Source organism: Sorex araneus, chromosome 8 (assembly GCF_027595985.1).
Source record: "Sorex araneus isolate mSorAra2 chromosome 8, mSorAra2.pri, whole genome shotgun sequence".
NCBI classification, from domain to species: Eukaryota; Metazoa; Chordata; class Mammalia; order Eulipotyphla; family Soricidae; genus Sorex; species Sorex araneus.
This window is the reverse complement of record NC_073309.1, coordinates 26,068,776-26,090,822: the sequence shown is the minus strand read 5'-3', so window position 1 is coordinate 26,090,822 and position 22,047 is coordinate 26,068,776. Positions and strand designations below refer to the sequence as shown.

At 43.3% G+C, this 22,047-nt stretch overlaps 1 protein-coding gene across 1 annotated transcript in view; it reads left to right on the top strand.

Annotated features, from left to right (window-relative positions):
- Nucleotides 1-22,047, top strand: part of FTO (FTO alpha-ketoglutarate dependent dioxygenase) — a 441,299-nt gene that overhangs the window by 125,144 nt on the left and 294,108 nt on the right. Inside the window, exon 3 of the mRNA XM_055145006.1 lies at nt 14,127-14,748. Coding sequence (XP_055000981.1) covers nt 14,127-14,748 — 622 coding nt within the window. The remainder of the gene's footprint in view (nt 1-14,126; nt 14,749-22,047) is intronic.

The following is a 22,047-nucleotide window of genomic DNA, read 5'->3' as shown; positions in this document are numbered from 1 at the left end:
GAATTTAGAGTTGCTATGAGGCCACATTGGTGGCTGCGCATTCCAGAAACTCCAGGAGCTCTAGCTGGGCTGTGGGGTTTGCATGGGGGCAGTTGTGGGGTGTGGATGTGGCTGCTGGGGCTTCCCGAAGTATGGGTCCAGGGGGGTGGGTTGGGCGGAGGCTGCCTGCCCTCACTCAAAGACCCCAGAGTTCTCAGTTTGAAAATGGTTGTGCCCTAATATTCAACAGTTTGGCATCTCTTTGGCAGAGATTAGTCGTGAAGCAGTGGAGTTGGGCCTTTGGCATGGCGGCGGCTGTGGGTGAGGGTGTGGCTGTCCCGGCTTTGACCCTCCCAACTCGGGCTTGTTTAATAGGCCTACATAGCACAGCGGGTAGGGTGTTTGACTTGCATGCAGCCAACCAGGGTTCGATTCCACCATCCCTCTCAGAGAGCCCAGCAAGCTACCGAGAGTATCCTGCTCGCACAGCAGAGTCTGGCAAGCTACCCGTGGCATATTTGATATGCCAAAAACAGTAACAACAGGTCTCACAATGGAGATGTTACTGGTGCCTGCTCAAGCAAATCGATGAGCAACGGGATGATAGTGACAGTGACAGTGTGTCTGAATTGTGCTCCACACGGCAGCTCCTTCGTTCATCCACTCCATAAGTAACGTGTTCAGCACTGCTGCTCACTGCTCAACATGGGGCTTGAGGTCCGTATTATCAAGTCTGTTTTATTTATTTATTTGTTTGTTTGTTTGATTTTTTGGGTCCCACCCAGCGATGCTCAGGGGTTACTCCTGGCTCTGCACTCAGGAATTAGTCCTGGCGGTGCCTGGGGGACCATATGGGATGCCAGGGATCAAACCTGAGTTGGCCGAGTGCAAGGCAAACGCCCCACCCGCTGTGCTATTGCTCCAGCCATTTATGTATTTTTATTGAATCACTGTGAGATACAGTTACAAACATTTCAAGTTTGAGTTTCAGTCATACAATGATTGAACACCTGTCCCTCCACCAGTGGACATTCTCCCCACTTTTTCCAACCTTCCCTCTGCTTTTGTGGCAGGCAATTTTCCCCATACTCTCTCTCTACTTTTGGGCATTATGGTTTGCGATATAGATATTGAGAGGCTATCACGTTTGGTCCTTTTTCTATTTTCTTTTTTTTTGCTTTTTGGGTCACACCCAGCGATGCACAGGGGTTACTCCTGGTTCTACACTCAGGAATTACCCCTGGCGGTGCTCAGGGGACCATATGGGATGCTGGGATTCGAACCTGGGTCAGCCTGGGTCGGCCGCGTGCAAGGCAAGTGCCCTACCCGCTGTGCTATTGCTCCAGCCCCCTTTTTTTCTATTTTCAACACACATCTTCCATCCTGAACGATTCCTCCAACCATCATTGACTTAGTGATCCCTTCTCTATTCCAGCTGCCTTCTCCCTCAGCTCATGAGATAGGCTTCCAACTATGAAACAATATTCCTGGCCCTTGTGTCTGCTGTCCTTCGATGTCAGTCTCATGTTACGTTATTTTATATTCCACAAATGAGTGCAGTCTATCTATGCTTGTCTCTCTCTTTCTGACTCATTTCACTTAGCATGATACTCTCCATGACCATCCTCTTATAAGCAAATTTCATAACTTCATCTTTCCTAACAGCTGCATAGTATTCCACTGTGTAGACTAAGTTTCCTGAACCAGTCCTCTCTCTTGGATCAAGCCTGTTTTAAGAAGTCAGGAGGAACGAAGTTACTGATCTGAGTGGCAGAGCTGGAGTTCAAGTCACTGTTTTTTTTTTTTTGAGTCTCAAGAACCTGGGATTTTTCTTTACACTGTATGTCCCAGCCTGTGTTCAGTTTCCACACACCTTCTACCAGCTCTTTCAGTCAGACCAAAGAGAAGTAGGTCTACAAAAAATCTCCACACAGAAAAAGCAGAGAGACCTGTTCACCACAGAACAGAGAAAAAGTCAGAACGGAAACTGTGTCTTAACAGAAACACCAGCCCTGCGCTCTCCCCTGCCCGTCAGTCCCCGTGTTTCCCGGGGAGCTCTGGAGTGCTCTCTGTGCTTCACTTTGTTTCTCCCTTACAGCACCCATCTGAGGCCAGTGGTATCAAAGCCTCATTTTAGAGATGAGGACAGTAAAGCCCAGGATGCTGAGACATTCTGTGTTAAGATAATCTCGGCCAGAACTGCCGAGACCTTGAATCCAGCCTGTCCTATCTGGGTTTGACTCATGGCTACTCTCCTGCCTTTATCTCCCCTCGTATCTGGAGGCACTTCCCAGATCGCTGGACTTTATTTTGGAGGATGGTCCCAACCCGCCCCCCCCTCACCCCCCCTCCCCGTCTGCATCCCTGTCCTTCCTCTAGGGCTCCAGTGCCATCTGCCCCTGTCGCTCTAAGAGTCTTGCAGGTGTAGATACTTAAGCATGAGTCATGCTGATTCATTCCTTAAACAATTCTGTTTCCCTCTACTACTCTGTTACAGAATATCTGATTTTTATCTTGCTGCTATTTTTTTTTTTCATTTTAGGTCACACCTGGCGATGCACAGGGGTTACTCCTAGCTCTGCACTCAGGAATTACTCCTGACAGTGCTCAGGGAACATACGGAATGCTGGGAATCGAAACCGGGTCAGCCACATGCAAGGCAAATGCCCTACCCACTGTGCTATGGCTCCAGCCCCGCTATTTCTTTTTTTTTTTAACAATTTTTATTGTGATGCTAAGATTTACAAAACGATTCATTTTACTTTTATTTTTTCCTCTTTTTTTTTTTTCAGGGCTTACTCCTGGCTCTGTGCTCAGGAATCACTCCTGTTTTGTTGACCAGGTGGGATGCTGGGGGATTGAATGCGGGTGGGCAACATGCAAGGCAAGCGCCCTGCCTGCTGCACTATCTCTCCAGCCCCAATACTCTTCGTCTTTTTTGCATGCATCCATCATTCAGGTGCCACACCCACCTCCGGAGAACTCACTTTCCTCCACTAGTGTCTCAAAGACCCACATGTTGTTTTAAACATCAGAGATGAAATAGTTACAACTCACAAATGAGTTTGCCCTTTTTGGAACTTCTTTCTTGTCAGACCAGGTGTTGAATGGGCCGATTAAAAAAAAAAAAAAAAAACGAACAGAACTGAAAACTCTCACAGAGAAAGCTGCTGTGGAGAACTATAAAATGGATTGGAGGGCCAGGGAATGTCAAAGGGGCTGGGAGATAACAAATAGTGTAGTTCCCGCAGTGCTCCAGGCCGTGACACTTGAACCAAGACAAGACCCTGTGGAAATGCAGAAACAAGGAGTCCTTCGGGGAGAAAACATGGTTAACGTGTTTTCTCAACTGAAAATTATTCTCATACAAAGTTTCTTGCAACATCCTGCATCCGTGGCACCATCTCATCCTCCCGTGCCTTTGTGTCAGTTCTTCCCTGGGTCTGGAGCACCCTCCTCCCCGTTCCTGTGTGGCAAGTTTCAGTTCCCCCCGACAGACCTCAGACCACCACTTCTTTCTCACCCGGGCACAGCAGCCGCCTGATTTCTCTTGCCCCTGCCTCCAGCCTGTGAGTCATCATCTAGTGTACTGTTTTTAAAAAACAGCGGCTCAAAGCGACTTTTGTATTGCTCCAAGCAAGATAACGTGCTATCTCGTTCAAAGGAGAAAGCCTAGGATCTGATTCCTACCTCCTTCTCTGCCTTCTCTTCCTCCCTTTCCCTCCTCTTCCTCTCTGGCATGCTGGCTCTTGCCCAGCACTGACCTGCCCCAAGGCCTTTGCAGGGAACGCTCTCTCACCCCAGACTTACTTGCATTCTCCCGCTCTCCTGTCACTAGTACCAGAGAGCCTTTCTCTGACCTTGCTGTAGGTCAGATAGCAACATTCTGTTCTAATGCTCCTGTTGCATTCGATTTGTGTTTATTTTTTTCTCTATAATCCAAAGCACCATATGTTTCACTAACAGTAAACACTAGTAAGCAAACACTAATCTATATTATGGACTATATATAGGTTATATATTTATTTGACACATATAAATAAGAGTTCCCAGAAACCATATCTTTTTGTGGGCTTTGGTATTTTGAGCACTTAGTGCTTCTCAGATAGTCTATGCTTGATAAATATGTATTTAGGAAATAGCACAGTGGATAGGGCGTTTGCCTTGCACGTGGCCAACCCGGGTTTGATTCCTCCATCCGTCTTGGACAGGCTGGCAAGCTGCCGAGAGCATCCCGCCCATTCAGCAGAGCCTGGCAAGCTCCCGTGGCGTATTCGATATGCCAAAAACAGTAACAACAAGTCTCACAATGGAGACCTTACTGCTGCCTGCTTGAGCAAATCAATGAGCAACGGGGAAGTGAGGATTTCCCAGATTCTCTTACTGATGATTTTCTTCTCGGATACCAGAATATTTACACTTTGGTTGCGATGCCTTTCTCTGTTGGTTTATATTTCTGTCTTAGCTATTAAATGGTGATTTGGTTTTAATCATCAAATTTATAGCATCCACTGCAGTGTCTAGTACATAGTGTCTAGTATCACTTTGTGATTCTTTCTACTTCTCATGATAGCTGATGCAAGGTCTGAACCCTGAATTTGAATTGCACCTTCTTTGGGAGGCTGATCAGTATCATATAGCTGGGATGGGCCAGACAAGTGCGGGGCCCATTTGTCTTGGGGTTGGACACTTAGTCAGAAGCATTTTCCTCTGAGGAATGATAGGACTGAGACAGTGCATATTTCTGTAGAATGCAAAATGTGAAATCTTTGACAACCAGATTAGAAATATACTTCCATGAAATCAGAGTACCCTTACAGTTGTAAATAAAGAACATTTCCCCAGTCCCATGAAGTTTTAAAATTTTATCTTACACCATCAGGTTGACTTCATTTATTTAGGGAAGTCTTCTATAAAGTGGCATTTTATTTATTTAACAGTTTGACTTCTCTATAGGATGAAATTCTTTTAGAACTATTTTCGTATGAAATAAATAGAACGATATATATATTTAAAACTGTATTTTTGTATGAAATAGTATATATACATATATATATATATATGCACATATATGCCTTTAAAATAGGCAGAAAATAAGGGGTGAAGTATGGCCAACGGGGGTTGGATCCCCAGAAACCCCATATGGTTCCCCAAGCCTGCCAGGAATAATCCCTGAGTGCAGATCCAGGAGTTACTCCTGAGCACAGCTGGTTGTGACTCCCCCTGCCGCCCCCCCCTCAAAAAAAAAGCTTTGAAAATAGGCAAAAAATAAAATCTGTTCACTCAGAGGACCTGGAATTTCCACAATTTTAGCTCTTCCATATTAGTAAATTTATGTCTAAAATGCTTTTCTAGATGTTTATTAAACTATATAATAGTCATTTATGTCACAGAGTCTTTTGTAGGTCTCAATAGATATATGAACAGACAGCTATTAATATAATTGCATGACCGTACACCCTGGAAAAAAGTTTAATGGGATTAAGTGCAAAAAATATATGGCATTTTTGAAAGTTGTCCAACATCTGTTCCGCATTATTGTGTGATATCTGATGTTCTTCATGTACCTGTTCAACATGGAAAGGGAACTCACTTGTCTGACAGCGTAAGTTAACATGAAAATGTAACATCCTGTACTTTCCCAGGGTCACTTATTGTTGTCTTTAAGGAAAAATTTAGTAAGCATTACGTGGAACTGTTGAGTATCAGGTATTAGTCTATTTGATAAATGAAGGATAGGATTTTCAAACTCGGGGTTTTTCTCTCTTACATTGCTTTGAGATAGTGGTCGAATTGGCCAGTTGTTCTTACTGATGTTTTTCCGTAATAGAGCCCATTTTTCCTAATCAGTAAACATTTCAAGTTAGATTTGAATAGTAGTAGAAATTGGATGGAAAAGTTTTGAAAATTTTGTGTCATTAGAAAGAATCTCTTTGTAAATAAATGGTATAAAATAAATGACACGTAAACTTTATTTTTTACTTTTAAATTTGTTTTTATTGAATCACCATGAGATACACAGGTACAGAGCTATTCATGATCGAATTTCAGTTATACATTGTTCTAACACTCGTCCTTCCACCAGAGTACATTTCCCACCACCAATGACCCCAAGTTCCCTCCCTCCGCCCCCACCCCCACTCCCAGCCTGCCTCTGGCAGGCGCTTCCGCCCCCCCCCTTTCTCTCTGTCTCTGTCCTTTTGGGTGTTATAATTTGCAATACAGATACTGAGAAAATGAAGAACTTTAGAATGAAACATCTTCCTCTGATTTTTCTGATGTAATAAGCATTTGATGTGTAAAGGAAAAAAAAAATTTAAATTGCATCCAGGCTCACTGCAGAGATAACCACGGTAAACATTTTGTCATCTTTTCCTCTAGTTTTATCTATGAACATATTCACAGACAAGTTATATAAATATTTCTTTTTGTGAAAATGGGATCCTGTTGTTTAAATGTTTCCTTCCTGATTTCTTGTAGATCAGCAGTTTGTTGCTTACATTTTCATGACAATATAAAACTTCATTTGAAGTATGTTTCCTGAGAGTTCTTCTTTGGGTATTTGTTTTTCATTTTTAATGATTATAAATAGCAGCATAAAGAATATCTTTATGATCTTGGTTTCATTTCTCTAATTATTTCCCTCTAATAAATTCTTGGAACTAGACTAGCTGAATGAAATGATAAAAAACATGTTTAGGTTCTAATGGATTTTGCCTACTTGGCCTTAAGCAAAGTTGTAGTTTGTGTTCATAATTGCAGACTAATAGAATATTTGATTTTGCCCTTACCAACAATGTGTAATACTAATATAGCATTTTGTTATTTACAGATTTGATTGGTAAGCCTAACATATAATTTAATAGATTATATTAACTTTTTTTTTTTACGCTTTGGTGCAGTTAAATTTTTCTCTTATGTGCCTCTTCTTTTTATTTATTTTACTTTATTTAAACACATTGTTCGTAAAGTTGTTTATAATTTACTTGCTACGTGCATTCAGTGTTCCAACACCAATCCCACGACCAGAGTGACCTGCCTTCGCCATTGTCCCCATTTTTCTTTCCATCCCCTCCCCAAAGCCTGCCCTCTTAGCAGGTACACAGTTAATAATTTATTTCATATTGCTTATTACAATTAATGGAATAAATACAAAATTACATTAGTATAAGAACATTTGCGACGATTGTTGAATCTCACCAAGGGATCATTAAGCCGTTGTCTGAGAATTTAGTGAGCTGTTTGCGACGAGTTGAGCCTTCTGTATTACTGTTTTTGTTGAGTTTGGTTGGCTTTTCTGTTACTTTCCCATCTAATTTGCTGTGCTCCTACTGGGTGTTTCAGTACTGTGGAATTTGGAGGTATCTGGTGGCCGTGTACATCCAGAAACTTCAGGGTCTGTAGAACTAGACCCATGAATTGAGTTGAGTAAGATCAGACGTGACTGCTGGGGCTTCTAGAAGTCTGGGGGAAGGTGGAGGGAGGCTGCCTGTCCCCATTCTGAGACGACCCGGCTTGAAAACTGATGTATACTAGGAATTCCCTTGGTTTGGTGTCTCTGCAGAGATCAGTCATGAAGCAATGGAGTTGCGCCACTGGCGTGGCGGCAGCTGTGGGCGGTGGGTACTGTTGCCAGGGCTATGACAGGTGCAGGACTTGGCCCATCTCCTTTTATGAGACTTTTCTATTAACTTGCATGCTTTTGCTATTTGCTATTGCTATAGAGGCACAATTTTATATGTATCACTGTCACTGTCATCCCGTTGCTCATCGATTTGTTTGAGCGGGCACCAGTGATGTCTCTCATTGAGAGACTTATTGTTACTGTTTTTGGCATATCCAATACGCACGGGTAGCTTGCCAGGCTCTGCCATGTGGGCTCCATACTCTCGGTAGCTTGCCGGGCTCTCCGAGAGGGGCAGAGGAATCGAACTCGGGTCGGCCGCGTGAAAGGCCAACGCCCAACCGCTGTGCTATCACTCCAGCCCTTTATATGTATATGTACTTACATTTGGAATGGTTCTTTATTAAGAGTACTAAGCATTTGGGGGCTGGAGAGATAATCCAGCAGGTAAGGTGCTTGCCTTGCGTGAGACCGACCCAGTTCAATTCTCATCATATGGACCCCAAGGCAACGCCAGGAGTGATCCCTGAGTGCATAGCCAGGAGTATGCCTTGAGCACTGCAGGGTGGGGCCCCCCAAAGAAGCGAAAAGCAAATATAATTTAAATATTTAGCATTCCTGCAAATATTTGTCCAGTGTTTGCCTTTTTATTTTATAAATTTTAATCTAAAAGTTTGAAATTTTGAAGCCACTTGTCATTTTCCATTTTATCAAACAGCTTATTGATAAACTCTGTATACTTTACATCAAGGCGGTAGTTTAGAACCTTCCCACATGCCTCTTTGCAGCCCAGACACTCACTACTCTGCTTTCTATCAGTCTTCAAGTTGTTCCCTGTTTATTACAAAGAATATTTCACCACTTAAATTTGAGCCAAGTGCTGTCGATGTAGTGAGAAACAAAATTGTTACCATCTCTTAGGAGTTTGTGGTCTTATAGGGGAGATTATTACAAACATAATAGTTCAAAGAAATATATAGTTGGAGACTGATAAGAGCTATGAAAGATAAGCACGGGACAGATGGCAGTGGGGTCTGCCTATCTGGGGGCACAAAATCCAGGGAAGATCATTTGAGATGGAGGCTTCCAGTTCGAGGGTGAGGGGAAGAACCTGCCCCGAGGGGACAGCATGGGCCTCTAGACCCTGCGGACTGCCCTTGAGAAACAGAAGTGCTAAGAGGACATGAGGTGCCACCGAAAAAAATGTTTTAAATAATGTTCTATGTCACGATTGTTGTTTTATTAATTTATTTGCCTTTGGCAAAGAAAGATAGTTTTTATTGAAAGTTACTTAGAACGATGTGAGGGGGAAAAGAAGGGAGAAGTGTTTGTTCAAGAGCGAACCACAGCGTTGTCCAGAGTGGAAATAGGCCAGCCAGGAGACAGAGAGACAATCAAGCAAGAAATGTGTTCAAAGGAAATCAAGTGCTGGGAGAGCAGTGTACGGTATGGCATTTGCCTTGCACATAGCTGACCCGGGTTCAATTTCTTCGTCCCTCTCGGATGGCCTGGCATGCTACCGAGAGTATCCTGCCCGCATGACAGAGCCTGGCAAGCTCCCCATTGTGTATTCCATATGCCAAAAACAGTAACAACAAGTATTACAATGGAGACATTATTGGTGCCTGCTCCAGCAAATTGATGAAATGGGACAACAGTGCTACAGACAGTGCTATTTATTTATTTATTTATTTATTTATTTATTTATTTATTTGGGGGGACTTGGGTCATACCTGGTGATGCTCAGGGCTTACTCCTAGATCTGCACTCAGGAATTACTCCTGGTGGTGCTTGGGGGAACCGTATGGATTGCCGGGGATCAAACGCAGGTCAGCTGTATGCAAGGCAGACACTGTATCCGCTGTACTGTCATTCCACTTGGCAGTGCTCAGGGCTTATTTCTAGCTTACTTCTAGCGCAGAGCTCAGGCATCACTCCTGATGGGCTTCTGGGGACCATACGGGATCCTGGAGATACACTCAGGTCAGCTGCGCACAAGGCACGTGACCTGCCTGCTGTCCCATTGCTCTGGCCCTTGTTGTTCTTTTGTATTTTCCTATGTCAGGGAATTTTCAAATGATATTTATATAATTAAGTGTATCTCTCAGGCTCTTAGAGCTATGCGTCCCCTGCTTTAAACATGTCTGTTATCACCTCTGGCCCCAGTAAAATTGAATAATGGCATCTAGAGTGTGTGTATGTGTGCATCTTATTCAAGTGTTCTCCTTAGTCCCAATGGGAGCATTTTTGAAAATAAAGTTCTTTTGAATAATCTTACTTTTCTGTAAGATTTTACACTAAGCATTATTTGAAGAGCAGTGTACTAATTGAGAGAAAATAGAGAAATATCCTGCAGATAATTGAGAGAAAATAGAGAAATATCACTGTCTCTGAAGCACATCTAACAAGTGATGCTTGTTAGATGTGCTTCAGAGACAGTGAGACTTCTGGGACTTGCTCAGAGAATAAGCAGTTTGGAATTAGAGTTCCAGCTCATGTCTCTCGAATGTTGTCTCTTACTTCTTAGGCTATATTGCTCTTTTCAAGAGTGTATAAACAGAAACCATGTTTCTCTTTCTAGTTTTCAAGTGAGGGTTGTAAAAATTCCATCCTAAATAGACTCCAGAGAGTCTCTGGGACCTTCCCTATAGGTACACGTAACTGTTCTTTTTCTCTTCAAATTCATGATCAGTCATCTAAGTCAGGCACACTGAGAAGCGTGACAATCTGGCCACGCTGTCCCAGTAATTCTTCTTAAAGTCAGATTTATTAATATTATTTTTCTCTACTGGGTGCTCTCAGTTTCCTGTCTTCCAGATCGGGCCAGAGTAGATTAGATGCTGCTGTAATAATAAACAACCCTGAAATCTCAGTGGCCTCACTTGTCTTGTTCATTTTGCTGATCACTTGTGGTTTGGTCGAGAGTCACTTGTGACTCAAGAAAGTGAGAACTCAGTGATCCAAGGTGGTTACTGTGCCAAAGGGGAAGAGTATTCTAGAGCTTCATTTCTTTTTTTTTTTTAGACTATCAATAAAATATGTGGTTTATTTAGTCACAAATGGGTCAATGTGAGTGATGCAATTTATTTATTTATTTATTTATTTATTTGAATCACCATGTGGAAAGTTACAAAGTTTTCAGGCTTAAGTCTCAGTTATACAATGCTTGAACATCCATCCCTTCACCAGTGCACATATTCCACGTCCAAGAATCACACTATACTTTCACCCCACCCCCCACCCCGCCTGTGTAGTTGATAAATTTCACTTTACTTTGATTACATTCAATATTTCAACAAAAAACTCACTATTATTGTTTGGATTTCTCCCGCCCCAAAGTCAGACCTGCTGAAAAGGAAGCATTTGATAATTTTTTTTTCCATTGTAGAGCTTCATTTCTTAAACTCTGGGTCACTACCCTGAATATGTGAGTTGTAAAAAAAATTTTAAATATTGTTTTAAAACAAATTTCTTTTTGATGCTATTTTCAGAAAATGTTTGATTTGTTTACCTATATTATATACCTGGAGACCCAGGGTTTATGCAAAATTTTCTTGAGCATAAAGGTGTAATGGGTGGGAAAAGTTTAAGAAGCCATCCCCTGGAGGACCCGACCACGGAGACTGTTGTAGGCTAGACATGACGTTCTTCCTTATTGGGTAGAAGAAGTTGCCTGCTTTTTCCATCTTGAGGGGGCAGGCAGTTGGATTCTGTGTTGGGCCCATACAGCTGGGTGATAGGGGAGGAATCCAGAACTATTTGGCAAACAGCCTTAATGACCAGCACACACATTCCTTGATAGTGATTCATGTTACATTTTTCAGAGAAAAATGACAGTACCTCCCTCCCTGTGTAACGCCTGAAACTTAGCCATTTTCCTCCTATCAGATTTATGGTTCCATCTGAATTTATATTTTCTATGTCCCTCTTGCTTGTTCCAAATCAGGAAGTGTTTTTTCCTTTCAATTTTTAGAGATGCCTTGAATTATAATAATTTTAGTGATAGTCTCAATGCCTGCAGCATTCTAGTACCACAAACTACAACTAGAGTTTCCAAGGGTGTATCTTTTCTTCTATTACATGGCTTTGGTCAGATACCTGTCAGTAACAGGTGCATGGCACGCAAGACAAGTGCCTTACCCACTGCACTACCTCTCTGGCTCTTGTCAACAATAAAATGAGCACATACAGTGGTATCCTACTAAGTGCTAAACAGTTGACTTTGGACGGGATATAGGAAGGTTGTGATTTTTTTAGTTTTTAAAATGTATTATTATTGGGGCCAGAGCGATAGCACAGCGGGTAGGGCGTTTGCCTTGCACGCGGCCGACCCGGGTTCGATCCCCGGCATCCCATATGGTCCCCCAAGCACCGCCAGGAGTAGTTCCTGAGTGCAAAGCCAGGAGTAACCCCTGAGCATCGCTGGGTGTGACCCAAAAAGCAAAAAAAATAATGTATTATTATTTATGCAGTCATACATCACCTTCACAAATTTCTTTTTCTTTCTTTTTTTTTGTGGTGGGGGGATAGGATTAGTTTTGGGGCCACATCCGATGGTGCTCAAGGCTTATTTCATGCTCTGTGCTCTGGAATCACTCCTAGTGATACTCAATACTCAAGGACCATACGAGGTGCTGGGGATTGAATCTGTGTCAGCAGCAATGCCAGGCCAGCTGTCCTATCTCACTGGCCCCAGCCTTCGCCATTTTCAGGCCACTGAACTGTGTTCCTGAATGTGCAGACAGATGGAGATGTGCATGGGAGGCTTTTGCAAAGGGCTACAAAGTGACTCCAGTGAATCTCTGGCAGTTGCTTATAGACCGGAATGACTCTTTGTGTACTTGTGTTTATTTTATAGTGGTATCCCTATTAAGCAGCATGGGTATATGTATATTTGTGTATAGATACAGGCATTTTTAGCAAGGCCTGATGTTTGTTTGACTTTATACCCCTACTCCTGCCTTTGCCTGTGATAGATGGCACAGCCCAGAAGGTGTGCAATAGTTCCTTTGGGACATTGCTGCCCTGGGCATTGCCCCTGGAGTTAATCACGCTCTCTTCTGTGGCACCCTCCTTTCCCCTTGCTGTCATTCCTCTGAGTCCGCTGGCACAGTCTCCTGTCTGCTACCGTCTTTCGTTGTTGAAGATTGTCTGGTCTCCCCCATCGTCAACAGCTCCCCTTTCCTCTTTTCTGTTTCTGGCGGAACCGCTCGAACAGAGATTTATACACGCTGCCGCCCCTTGCTCCTCTCTTCATTTCCTCCTCAGCTCCCTCATCCCCCATATGCCACCCGACAGCGGTTGCTTTTGTCACTGACATCTCTGATTTCCCTGCCGCCAAATCTCACGGGCAATTTCCGACCTTGGACTCACTTGGCCTCTTAGTGGCAGTTGACATAGATGACAACTGTGCTTTGGTTAAAATAAAAGTCAGTTTCATTTTATAGAGTCAGGGATTCTGGCTTGATACCAATTCATGTGTCAAGCGCTAGGAGCCAGAAGTTGTTAGAGGGTGAAGGGTTATGAACTCTTAAACCCCATCAGTAAATTCTGGTATTTCTGTATTAGGGAAGGGAATTCTAGTATGATCCTCCAGTGATGCCAGTAGAATTATGACAACTTCCTAGCTTTCGCTGGAATGCTTCCTTCATGCGTTTATTCACCCCTTTAATAGTTGCTGAGTGCGTCTGGCAGTAGCAGAGTGGGTCATGAACAAAATTCTCAGGGCTCTTGTGTTCATTTAACTTGGTGTCTAACTTACAAAGAGAAATGATTTTTGTTGCAGTGAAAGTACTGAAGCAGAAACCAGTTTGCCATTTATTGAGGGGGCAAGGCAGTTGCATAGCTAAGAACTCATACTCGGGTTAGGAATGTGGTTCTGAGGTAAAGTGCGTGCCTTTGTATGCAAAAAAAAAAAAAAAAGGAAGACAGAAAGGAAAGAAAAAGAATTCATACTGTGGCGCTGACTGGAGACTACTGACTTCAAATCCCAGCTCTAGTATTTATTAACTACGTAACTTTGAGTAAGTTTTTAAAATGTTTCTGTGCTTTGTTATTCTTATTGATAAACTAAACTTCATGTAGTCCTACTACGTGAAGTTGTGAGAAGTGCATGAGTTAATATATATATCATTTAGACTAGAACATAGTGAAACTAGAACATGGTGCATAGCAAATAATAAATGAGTGGTCATAGTCATAAATAATAATATAAATATTAAGTAATAATAAGTAATAATGAGTGGTCTGGGAAACCAAAGTTTTAATTATTATTTTGCTTATATGAGAGACTGAATTGTTTGCGTTCAAAGACCCTTGATTGGAAAACCAAGCACATTTATTTTTTTTAATTTCATCTTCCATTTCAGGTTAAGACGCTGTGAATCCTTTTTTAGAAATAATACCTGAAAAGTGTTTGGTTTATTTCCCCCCCTCCCCAATGCTTACCATAAAATGTGCTTTTAAAAATAATAAAGTTAATCTAGCCATCCATAAACACAGTTTTGCTTTGGTTTTGTTTTAGTGGCAGCTGAAATACCCTAAACTAGTTCTCCGAGAGGCCGACAGTGTACCAGACGAGCTCCATAAAGAGGTCCAAGAAGCCTTTCTTATACTGCAAAAGCACGGCTGCCTATTTCGGGACCTGGTGAGGGTCCAAGGCAAAGATGTGCTCACTCCTGTCTCCCGCATCCTCATCGGTAACCCGGGCTGCACCTACAAGTACCTGGACACCCGGCTCTTTACTTTACCTTGGCCAGTGAGAGGGTCCAGCACAAAATACAACGTGGCTGAAATAGCCGAAGCCTGTCAGACCTTCCTGAAGCTCAACGAATATTTGCGGATCAAGACCTTCCAGGCTCTGGAAGAGCTGGCTGCCAGAGATAAAAATGATATCGATTCGGTGCCAGTGTGCATAGGTCCAGACTTCCCCCGGGTTGGCTTGGGGTATGATGGGCCCGACGAAACGGACTTGAGGAACCGGTCCGCGTTCAACGTGACACTGTTGAACTTCATGGATCCTCAGAAAATGTCGTATCTGAAGGAGGAGCCTTACTTTGGCATGGGGAAGATGGCAGTGAGTTGGCATCATGACGAAAACCTGGTGGACAGGTCAGCGGTGGCAGTGTACAATTATAGCTGCGAAGGTACAGTCTGCTGCGTAAAGAAGCTGTGTCAAGAACACGGCCAGAGTTCTCTAGTGTGTGCGTGCGTATGCGCCTGTGTGCATGCTTGTACACAGGAGTGCTGTGTGCTTAGGTAGACTCGCCACATCTCCAGAGCTATAGAATATGCCTCTCTCTCACCTCGCTGTGGAGTCTAGCTCCTTGTTCTGTACCCCAAGCATTTCTCACATGTAGGCACTGGGGGTATTCCGTCTTTCCCATGCCCGGGGAAGGCAGCATCTTTGGTTTCATATAGCCCACTGCCTTTCTCCAAAGCTCCTCATAGATTATCCAGCCGCTATTAATTAACTTGCTGATAAAGGGCCGGGAAAACAAAACAAAACAAAACAAATCTGTCAAATCTTCCCAGATTCCCACAGGTGCACATTTCCAGTCTTGCCAGAATACTTTATTATGGTTGACATCACTGTCTTGACGGGAGTGATTTGTCAAATACGGTCTTGGCTCCTGGCTTTCTGCACCGTGACTACTGTCCTTCCTGCCAAAAGCAGTTGAGGTGGGTTTTCCAGCCGGCAATCCTCGATGCGCAGGGAACACTCTCGCCCCTCAATCGGTTCTGTCATTTTAGACTTAATCAGGTTGCTGGGGCAGACTTGGCTCTTGCAGCTTCTGGAATCTCCTTGCAACAGTGATTGTCGGCGATGGTGTTTTGGGTTGCCTACCCAGGATTTCCTTCTTTTGTTTTTTTAGATTTTGTGTGTTTAGGGTCTTCTTTATTTTTTATGTTTTTTTGCTTTTTGGGTCACACTGGGAAATGCATAGGTGTTACTCCTGGCTCTGCACTCAGGAACTACCCTTGGCGGTGCTCAGGGGATCATATGGGATGCTGGGAATCAAACCCGGGTTGGCCGCATGCAAGGCAAACACTCTACCTGCTGTGCTATCGCTCCAGCCCCTTCTTTATTTTTTAGACAAAAAAAAAAGGTACCTGTCCATTAACCCATTCTCAAAGCAGTGTAACCATTGCTAACTTTCTTTTTTCTTTCTTTCTTTCTTTCTTTCTTTCTTTCTTTCTTTCTTTCTTTCTTTCTTTCTTTCTTTCTTTCTTTCTTTTTTTTTTTTTTTTAAATTTTATTGAATCACCATGAGATAGTTACAAGTTTTCACGTTTGGGTTGCAGTCTCACAATGATCAAGCACTTATCCCTCCACCAGTGCACATTCCCCACCACCAATATACTCCCCCTTTCCTACCCTCCCCCTGCCTCCATGGCAGACAATATTCCCCATACTCTCTCTCTAATTTTGGGCATTATGGCTTGCAACACAGACACTGAGAGGTCATCATGTTCGGTCCATTATCTACTTTTGCCATTGCCAACTTTCTTCATGATAAAGGACTTGGAGGCAGGATATCAGCTCTTGCTTATTAGCTCTTTCAGTTTATTGAAAAATGCTTGTTAAACCAGAGTTCTAGATAGCCCATCAAGGAATGAACTAAACTTTGAAATTGAGTTTGGGGGCTATACCTGGTGGAGTTAAGGGGCTACTCCTAGCTAATGTGCATGGGGGATCATGTAGTGGTAGGGATTGAACCCGAGTCTTTGGCATGCAAAGCAGGCACGCCAACCCATTGAGCTACCTCTCTGGCCCTGAGCTGGAAGTTTTAAAGGTTTTATTTTCTGAAATTCGAGGGTTATTTTGCTTTTTTTGTTTTGCATTGTAGGACTTGGATCCCTGCGCATATGAGGCATGTATTCTACCACTTAGTCACATCCCTGACCCCAATTTCTATTCCCCCCCCCACCAGATTTAAAAATATTTTTTAAAGAGCCCGGCAAGCTACCGAGAGTATCCTTCAAGCACAGCAGAGTCTGGCAAGCTCCCCGTGGCATATTCGATATGCCAAAAACAGTAACAAGTCTCACAATGGAGATGTTACTGGTTCCTGCTCGAGCAAATCAATGAACAACGGTATGACAGTGACAGTGACAGTGACAGTTTTGTTAAAGTAACTGGTTTGATGGTTTTTGTTTGTCTGTTTATTTTTGTTTTGTTTAATTTTGTTTTGGAGCCACACCCAGCTGTGCTCAGGGTTCATTCCTGGCTCTGTCTTCAGGGATCATTCCTGGCGGGCTCAGGGAGCCGTACGGGGTGCCGGGGATTAAACCCGGGTAGGCTGCGTGCAAGGCAAACACCCTACCCACTGTACTTTCGCTCTTACCCCTGAAGTAACTGGTTTATCTCCTGGCTCGCTCTCCATTTCTTAGCACTTACCAGTCTCAGCGATTCAGGACAGCAAATGCAGTTTCTAACTTTCCCGAGGTCTCTCAGTTTGAAACAAGGATCTCATTTAGCAGGTAGAAACTTCACGGGTTTCCCCAGCCTTTCATGTAACGATGCTGGCCCACAAAAATTGCTCGAAGGGGATTTGATGTTGTCCTAATGGAAAGAATGAGCGCCTCTGATCTTTCATAATTCCTTGCCAGGGATTTAAGAACTCTCTCATCCAAGAACTGCGATGTGAGGGAACAATGGAGTGTGTTAAGTTTCTTTCTTAAGGAGGCGACTCTCTGAAACTGAGGCGGTGGTATGTGAGCGCTCCCGCGGCTACAAGCGTGTCTTTGTGCTCCCAGCCCTCCAGTTTAATAGTCCTATTGTCCTCCTGGAGCGTGGGTGAGCAAGTCATTTTAGAAACCTAGAATATCGTCCAGACAGGAATTTGACTTTTTCATGACTAGTTTGTGTGGTCCAGAATCGTTAAGACTGGTCAAGTACACAAACATACATACATAAGTGTGTATGTGTGTGTGTGTGTGTGTGTGTGTGTGCACAAATTTATATAAAGTGGTATATCCTCCAGTTATCATCTTATGGAGACAACTGCAGAATATAGGTCGTAATTCCTATGTTCTCTTTACCTGGGAGAGTCCCAGAACTCTGATGAAGAACAGTAGGAATATCCCGGGAGCTGTTATTAGCTCCGTTTAATTTTTACATCAACCCTGTGAACCACGTAGCACGTTGCCCTCGCTTCACAGATGAGAAAACAGGCACAAAAGGATTATGGCCATCTCCAGTGGTGTCGAGCTTAGAAAACAGACATTCTGCACTTTGTGTCTTTTAAGACTAGTTGCTTATTTGGCGGGACTTTTCTCTCTCTGACAAATACTAGTCTGTCAGAGACTAGTATTTGTCAGAGAGAGACATGCAGCTGACCTGGGTTCAATCCCTAGCATCCCATGTGTTCCCCTAAGCACTGCCAGGACTAATTCTTGAATGCAGAGCCAGGAGTAACCCCTGAGCACCATTGAGTGCGGGCAAAAAAAAAAAAAAAAAAAAAAAGAATCTGCAATATACAACACTGATCAAAATTCTCTATCTCCCTATCTCCCCCCCCCCCCCCCCCCGCCAGACTTGGGGTTTTATAATGTCTACCACTAGGGCCTAACCATGTATGGTTCAAACCACTCTCCCACTCCCAGCTCTAAAAAAGAAACATCCCCTGCTCAGGGGACCTCCTTGAGCATTGCTGGTTAGAGATGACTCCAGGCACCACTAGGCCCAAGAGACACAGTATCACTGGATCTGAGCACTGAAATATGAGCCCTGATAGCCAGTGGAATATCACCAGCAGTGGTAAGTCCCCCAAGAACACTGGTGGGGATTCTAAAGAATAAAAAAATGTGTCCTACTTGCTTTTCTGACATTCTGCCTTCTTCCCCCTACTTTCATTCTGTTCTCCTATAACTATGAATATTGCTATGAAATGATAATAAAATGATAAAATGTCAGATCTGAAAGGCGTTTTTTGGAATTACCTATCCTCCCATTTCACAGATGAAAAATATTGAGGTGGGACAGTGGAAATGACATGTGCATGGTCTCATAGTTACTCAGAGATGAGTTTTATCTGCCCCAGGAAAGGTTCGTGTTAATGCACGGTAGGTTCAGAAACAGAAGTGATTACTTCCTGCTGAAATTAAATTCTGTTGAAGCTTAATATCTTTTAGGACTCTGCTCTCAATACCTTTTCCCAGTGAAATCTTCATGTAGATTTATAACGAGCCAATCATGCCTCTTTGGTTTATTTCCACGAATAGAGGTCATTGCAAAGTAATTTGTATAGGATATATGTAATTATATACTAAATTCATTGGCTTCACAAGCAATTCTAGTTAATAGATATCTCTAGTAGGAAAGATTGAAATGGTACAATTTTTAATCAGGAATGGCTTCAGGGAACCGTATGTAAATAGGCAGAGTATTTGCTTTTCCTCCTCTAGCTTTGCTGGCAATTGCGTGTCACTCTCCATCCTGAAAAACAGATTTTGCAGAGGAGTCATTAAAAGCCCAGTGTTTAATATGGTCTTTCACCTTGTTTTTTGACGGCAACATCTTCAAAAACTTATTTTAACAAAAACTGTCAGTTATTGTTTTGTTTCCATAGATGGAAATGTTCTGTGATATTGTTTATACAAAAACAATTTTTAAGAATTTTGATCAGTGTTGTATATTGCAGATTCTTTTCTTTTTTTTTTTGCCCGCACTCAATGGTGCTCAGGGGTTACTCCTGGCTCTGCATTCAAGAATTAGTCCTGGCAGTGCTTAGGGGAACATATGGGATGCTAGGGATTGAACCCTGGTCAGCTGCATGCAAAGCAAACACCCTACCCGCTGTATCACCCAGGCCCCAATATTGCAGATTCTCTCTCGTTCTTTTTTTGCTCTTTGGGCCACACCCAGCAATGCTCAGGCCTTACTCCTGGCTCTGCACTCAGGAATGACTCCTGGCAGTGCTCAGGGGACCGTGTGGGATTCCGGGGATCGAATCCATGTTGGCTGCGTGCGTGCAAGGCTCTCTCCACTGTGCTCTCGCTCCGGCCCCTACTGCAGATTCTTGATACTACTCCTTACTTTTTTGTCTTTCAAGCAATGTTCAGGGGTCCTGGGGGCCCCTCCCAGTGATTTTTGACCAACTGGGCCAAGGGTTCAATGTAGGGGGCCAAGGAGGTGGTGGTGCTAGGCCTGTGGTGCTGGGGATTACCTGAGCTACCCTGGCAGTGCTTGGGTGGGGGGGGGGTGTCTCCAGAGCCTCATCAGCGATCTCAGGAACCACAGAGTGCTGGAGATCTAACTGGGGTTGGTTGCATGTAAGGCCTGTGCCTCACCCCTGTGCTATCTCTCTGGCCCATTGATACTGTTTTCCAGGTGTCTCTCATTCATTATGAGTGTGTAATAGACTAGAAAGCAGGAATTTTTATAGGGATATATATATATGTATATATATATATATATAGGCAGAGAGGGCAGTGTTTAGTTTCTGTTGAGTGTGTAATAGACTAGAAAGCAGGGATTTTTACAGGAATATATATAAATATATATAAATATAAATATGAATATAAATATATATATATATATTTGGAACTTTGTCACTGTCATCCTGTTGCTCATTGATTTGTACGAGCAGGCACCAGTAACGTCTCTCATTGAGAAACTTATTGTTACTATTCTTGGCATATCCAATACGCATGGGTAGCTTTCCAGGCTCTGCCTTGCGGGCTCCATACTCTCGGTAGCTTGCCGGGCTCTCCGAGAGAGGCGGAGGAATCGAACTCAGGTCAGCTGCGTGAAAGGCCAAAGCCCAACTGCTATGCTATCGCTTGGATTCCCATTTTTAATATTGACTTGGGAAAGGTTGGATCTATGACTCAGCTGCATTGGTGGCTCAGAGGAGGGGGTTAGCTAAATACCCAAACCACAGAGTCAACAGTAGGGAAAACACAAGACCCCAACTTCAGCAAATAAAGTTTAAAAGGTGCCTTCCAGGAGGAGAGATAGTACAGTGGGTAGGGTATTTGTCTGGTGTGTGGCCAACCCGAATTCAGTCCCTGGCATCCCCTATGGTCCCCAAAGTGAGCCAAGATCGATCCCTGAGCATGGCTGGGTGTAGCCCCAAAACTTAAGAAAGTGAAAATTGTGCCTTTGAAGGGGGCAGGCTGGGGGTTTTGGGGATTGTGGTAGTGGGAGGAAACCTGGGAACACTGGTGGAGGAAAATTGACACATAGTGGGATTGGTGCTGGGACAATAAATGCCTAAAACTCAACTCTTAATAACTTTATAAATCATGTTTTTTTTAATAGCACTGTCTGTAGCACTGTGGTCCCATTGTTCATCGATTTGCTCCAGCGGGCACCAGTAACGTCTCCATTGTGAGACTTGTTGTTACTGTTTTTGGCATATCAAATACACCACTGGGAGCTTGCCAGGCTCTGTTGTGCAGGCAGGATACTCTTTGTAGCTTGCTGGGCTCTCCAAGAGGGATGGAGAAATCGAACCCGGGCCAGCTGCATGCAAAGCAAACGCCCTACCCACTGTGCTATTGCTCCAGTCAATAAAATAAAATAAAATAAAAGAGTAATTAAAAAAAGAAGAAAAGTTGGGTCTACTTAAGAATAGAAATCTGTTCCCGTAATTCTCAAGTCAATTATTAGCTCACTTTTGATACCAAGGAGAACTAATGGCAACTTGGAGCATGCGTTTTTGTAAAACGCAGCTAATATCAGTATTTTTACTTTTATAGTAGTAACTGAATTTATTTTAGTGTCGTGGCATCCCTGTCTAAGATTTATAAGGCTCATTTGACCTTGTTTATTTCTTGCATCATGCCATGTCCTGTCTTGTCATTTGTGTTTTTTTTCCGAGATCGCTTAGACTGCTAAGAGGCAGTTGCTTTCTGTTTAACCTCAATTTATTCAGTAAGCATCTACTATTTGTCAAACATTCTTTTTAAATGTTGAGCATATAACAGCAAAAATCTGCCTTCACGAAATTTATATTCTCTATAAATTCCATGAGAAGAGAGGCAGGAAGTAACTAAGTACTTGTATAACAGCGGAGAGGCACAGGCTCAAGGTATTAAATAGTGACCTGCTTTCGAAGGTCACATGTGAGCCAAGGCTGGAAAGCAAAAGTCAGTGAAAGGGCAGCAGTGTGGGTAGAAAGAACAGGGAAGACTCCGGGAAGGAGCAGAGTGTTGGGGTGTTTCTGAAGCAGCCGGTACGGAATGCAAGTTTTTGTCTGGAGAGAAGAGGAAAACTTACAGAAATGACGTCAGTGGGGACAGGATGAAGGGGTCCTCTGGATAGAATATAGGACCATGTTTGGGACAGAGGGCTGGAGCGATAGCACAGCGGTTGGGCGTTTGCCTTTCATGAGGTTGACCCGAGTTCGATTCCTCCGCCCCTCTCGGAGAGCCCGGCAAGCTACTGAGAGTATGGAGCCCGCGCGGCAGAGCCTGGCAAGCTACCCATGGCATAT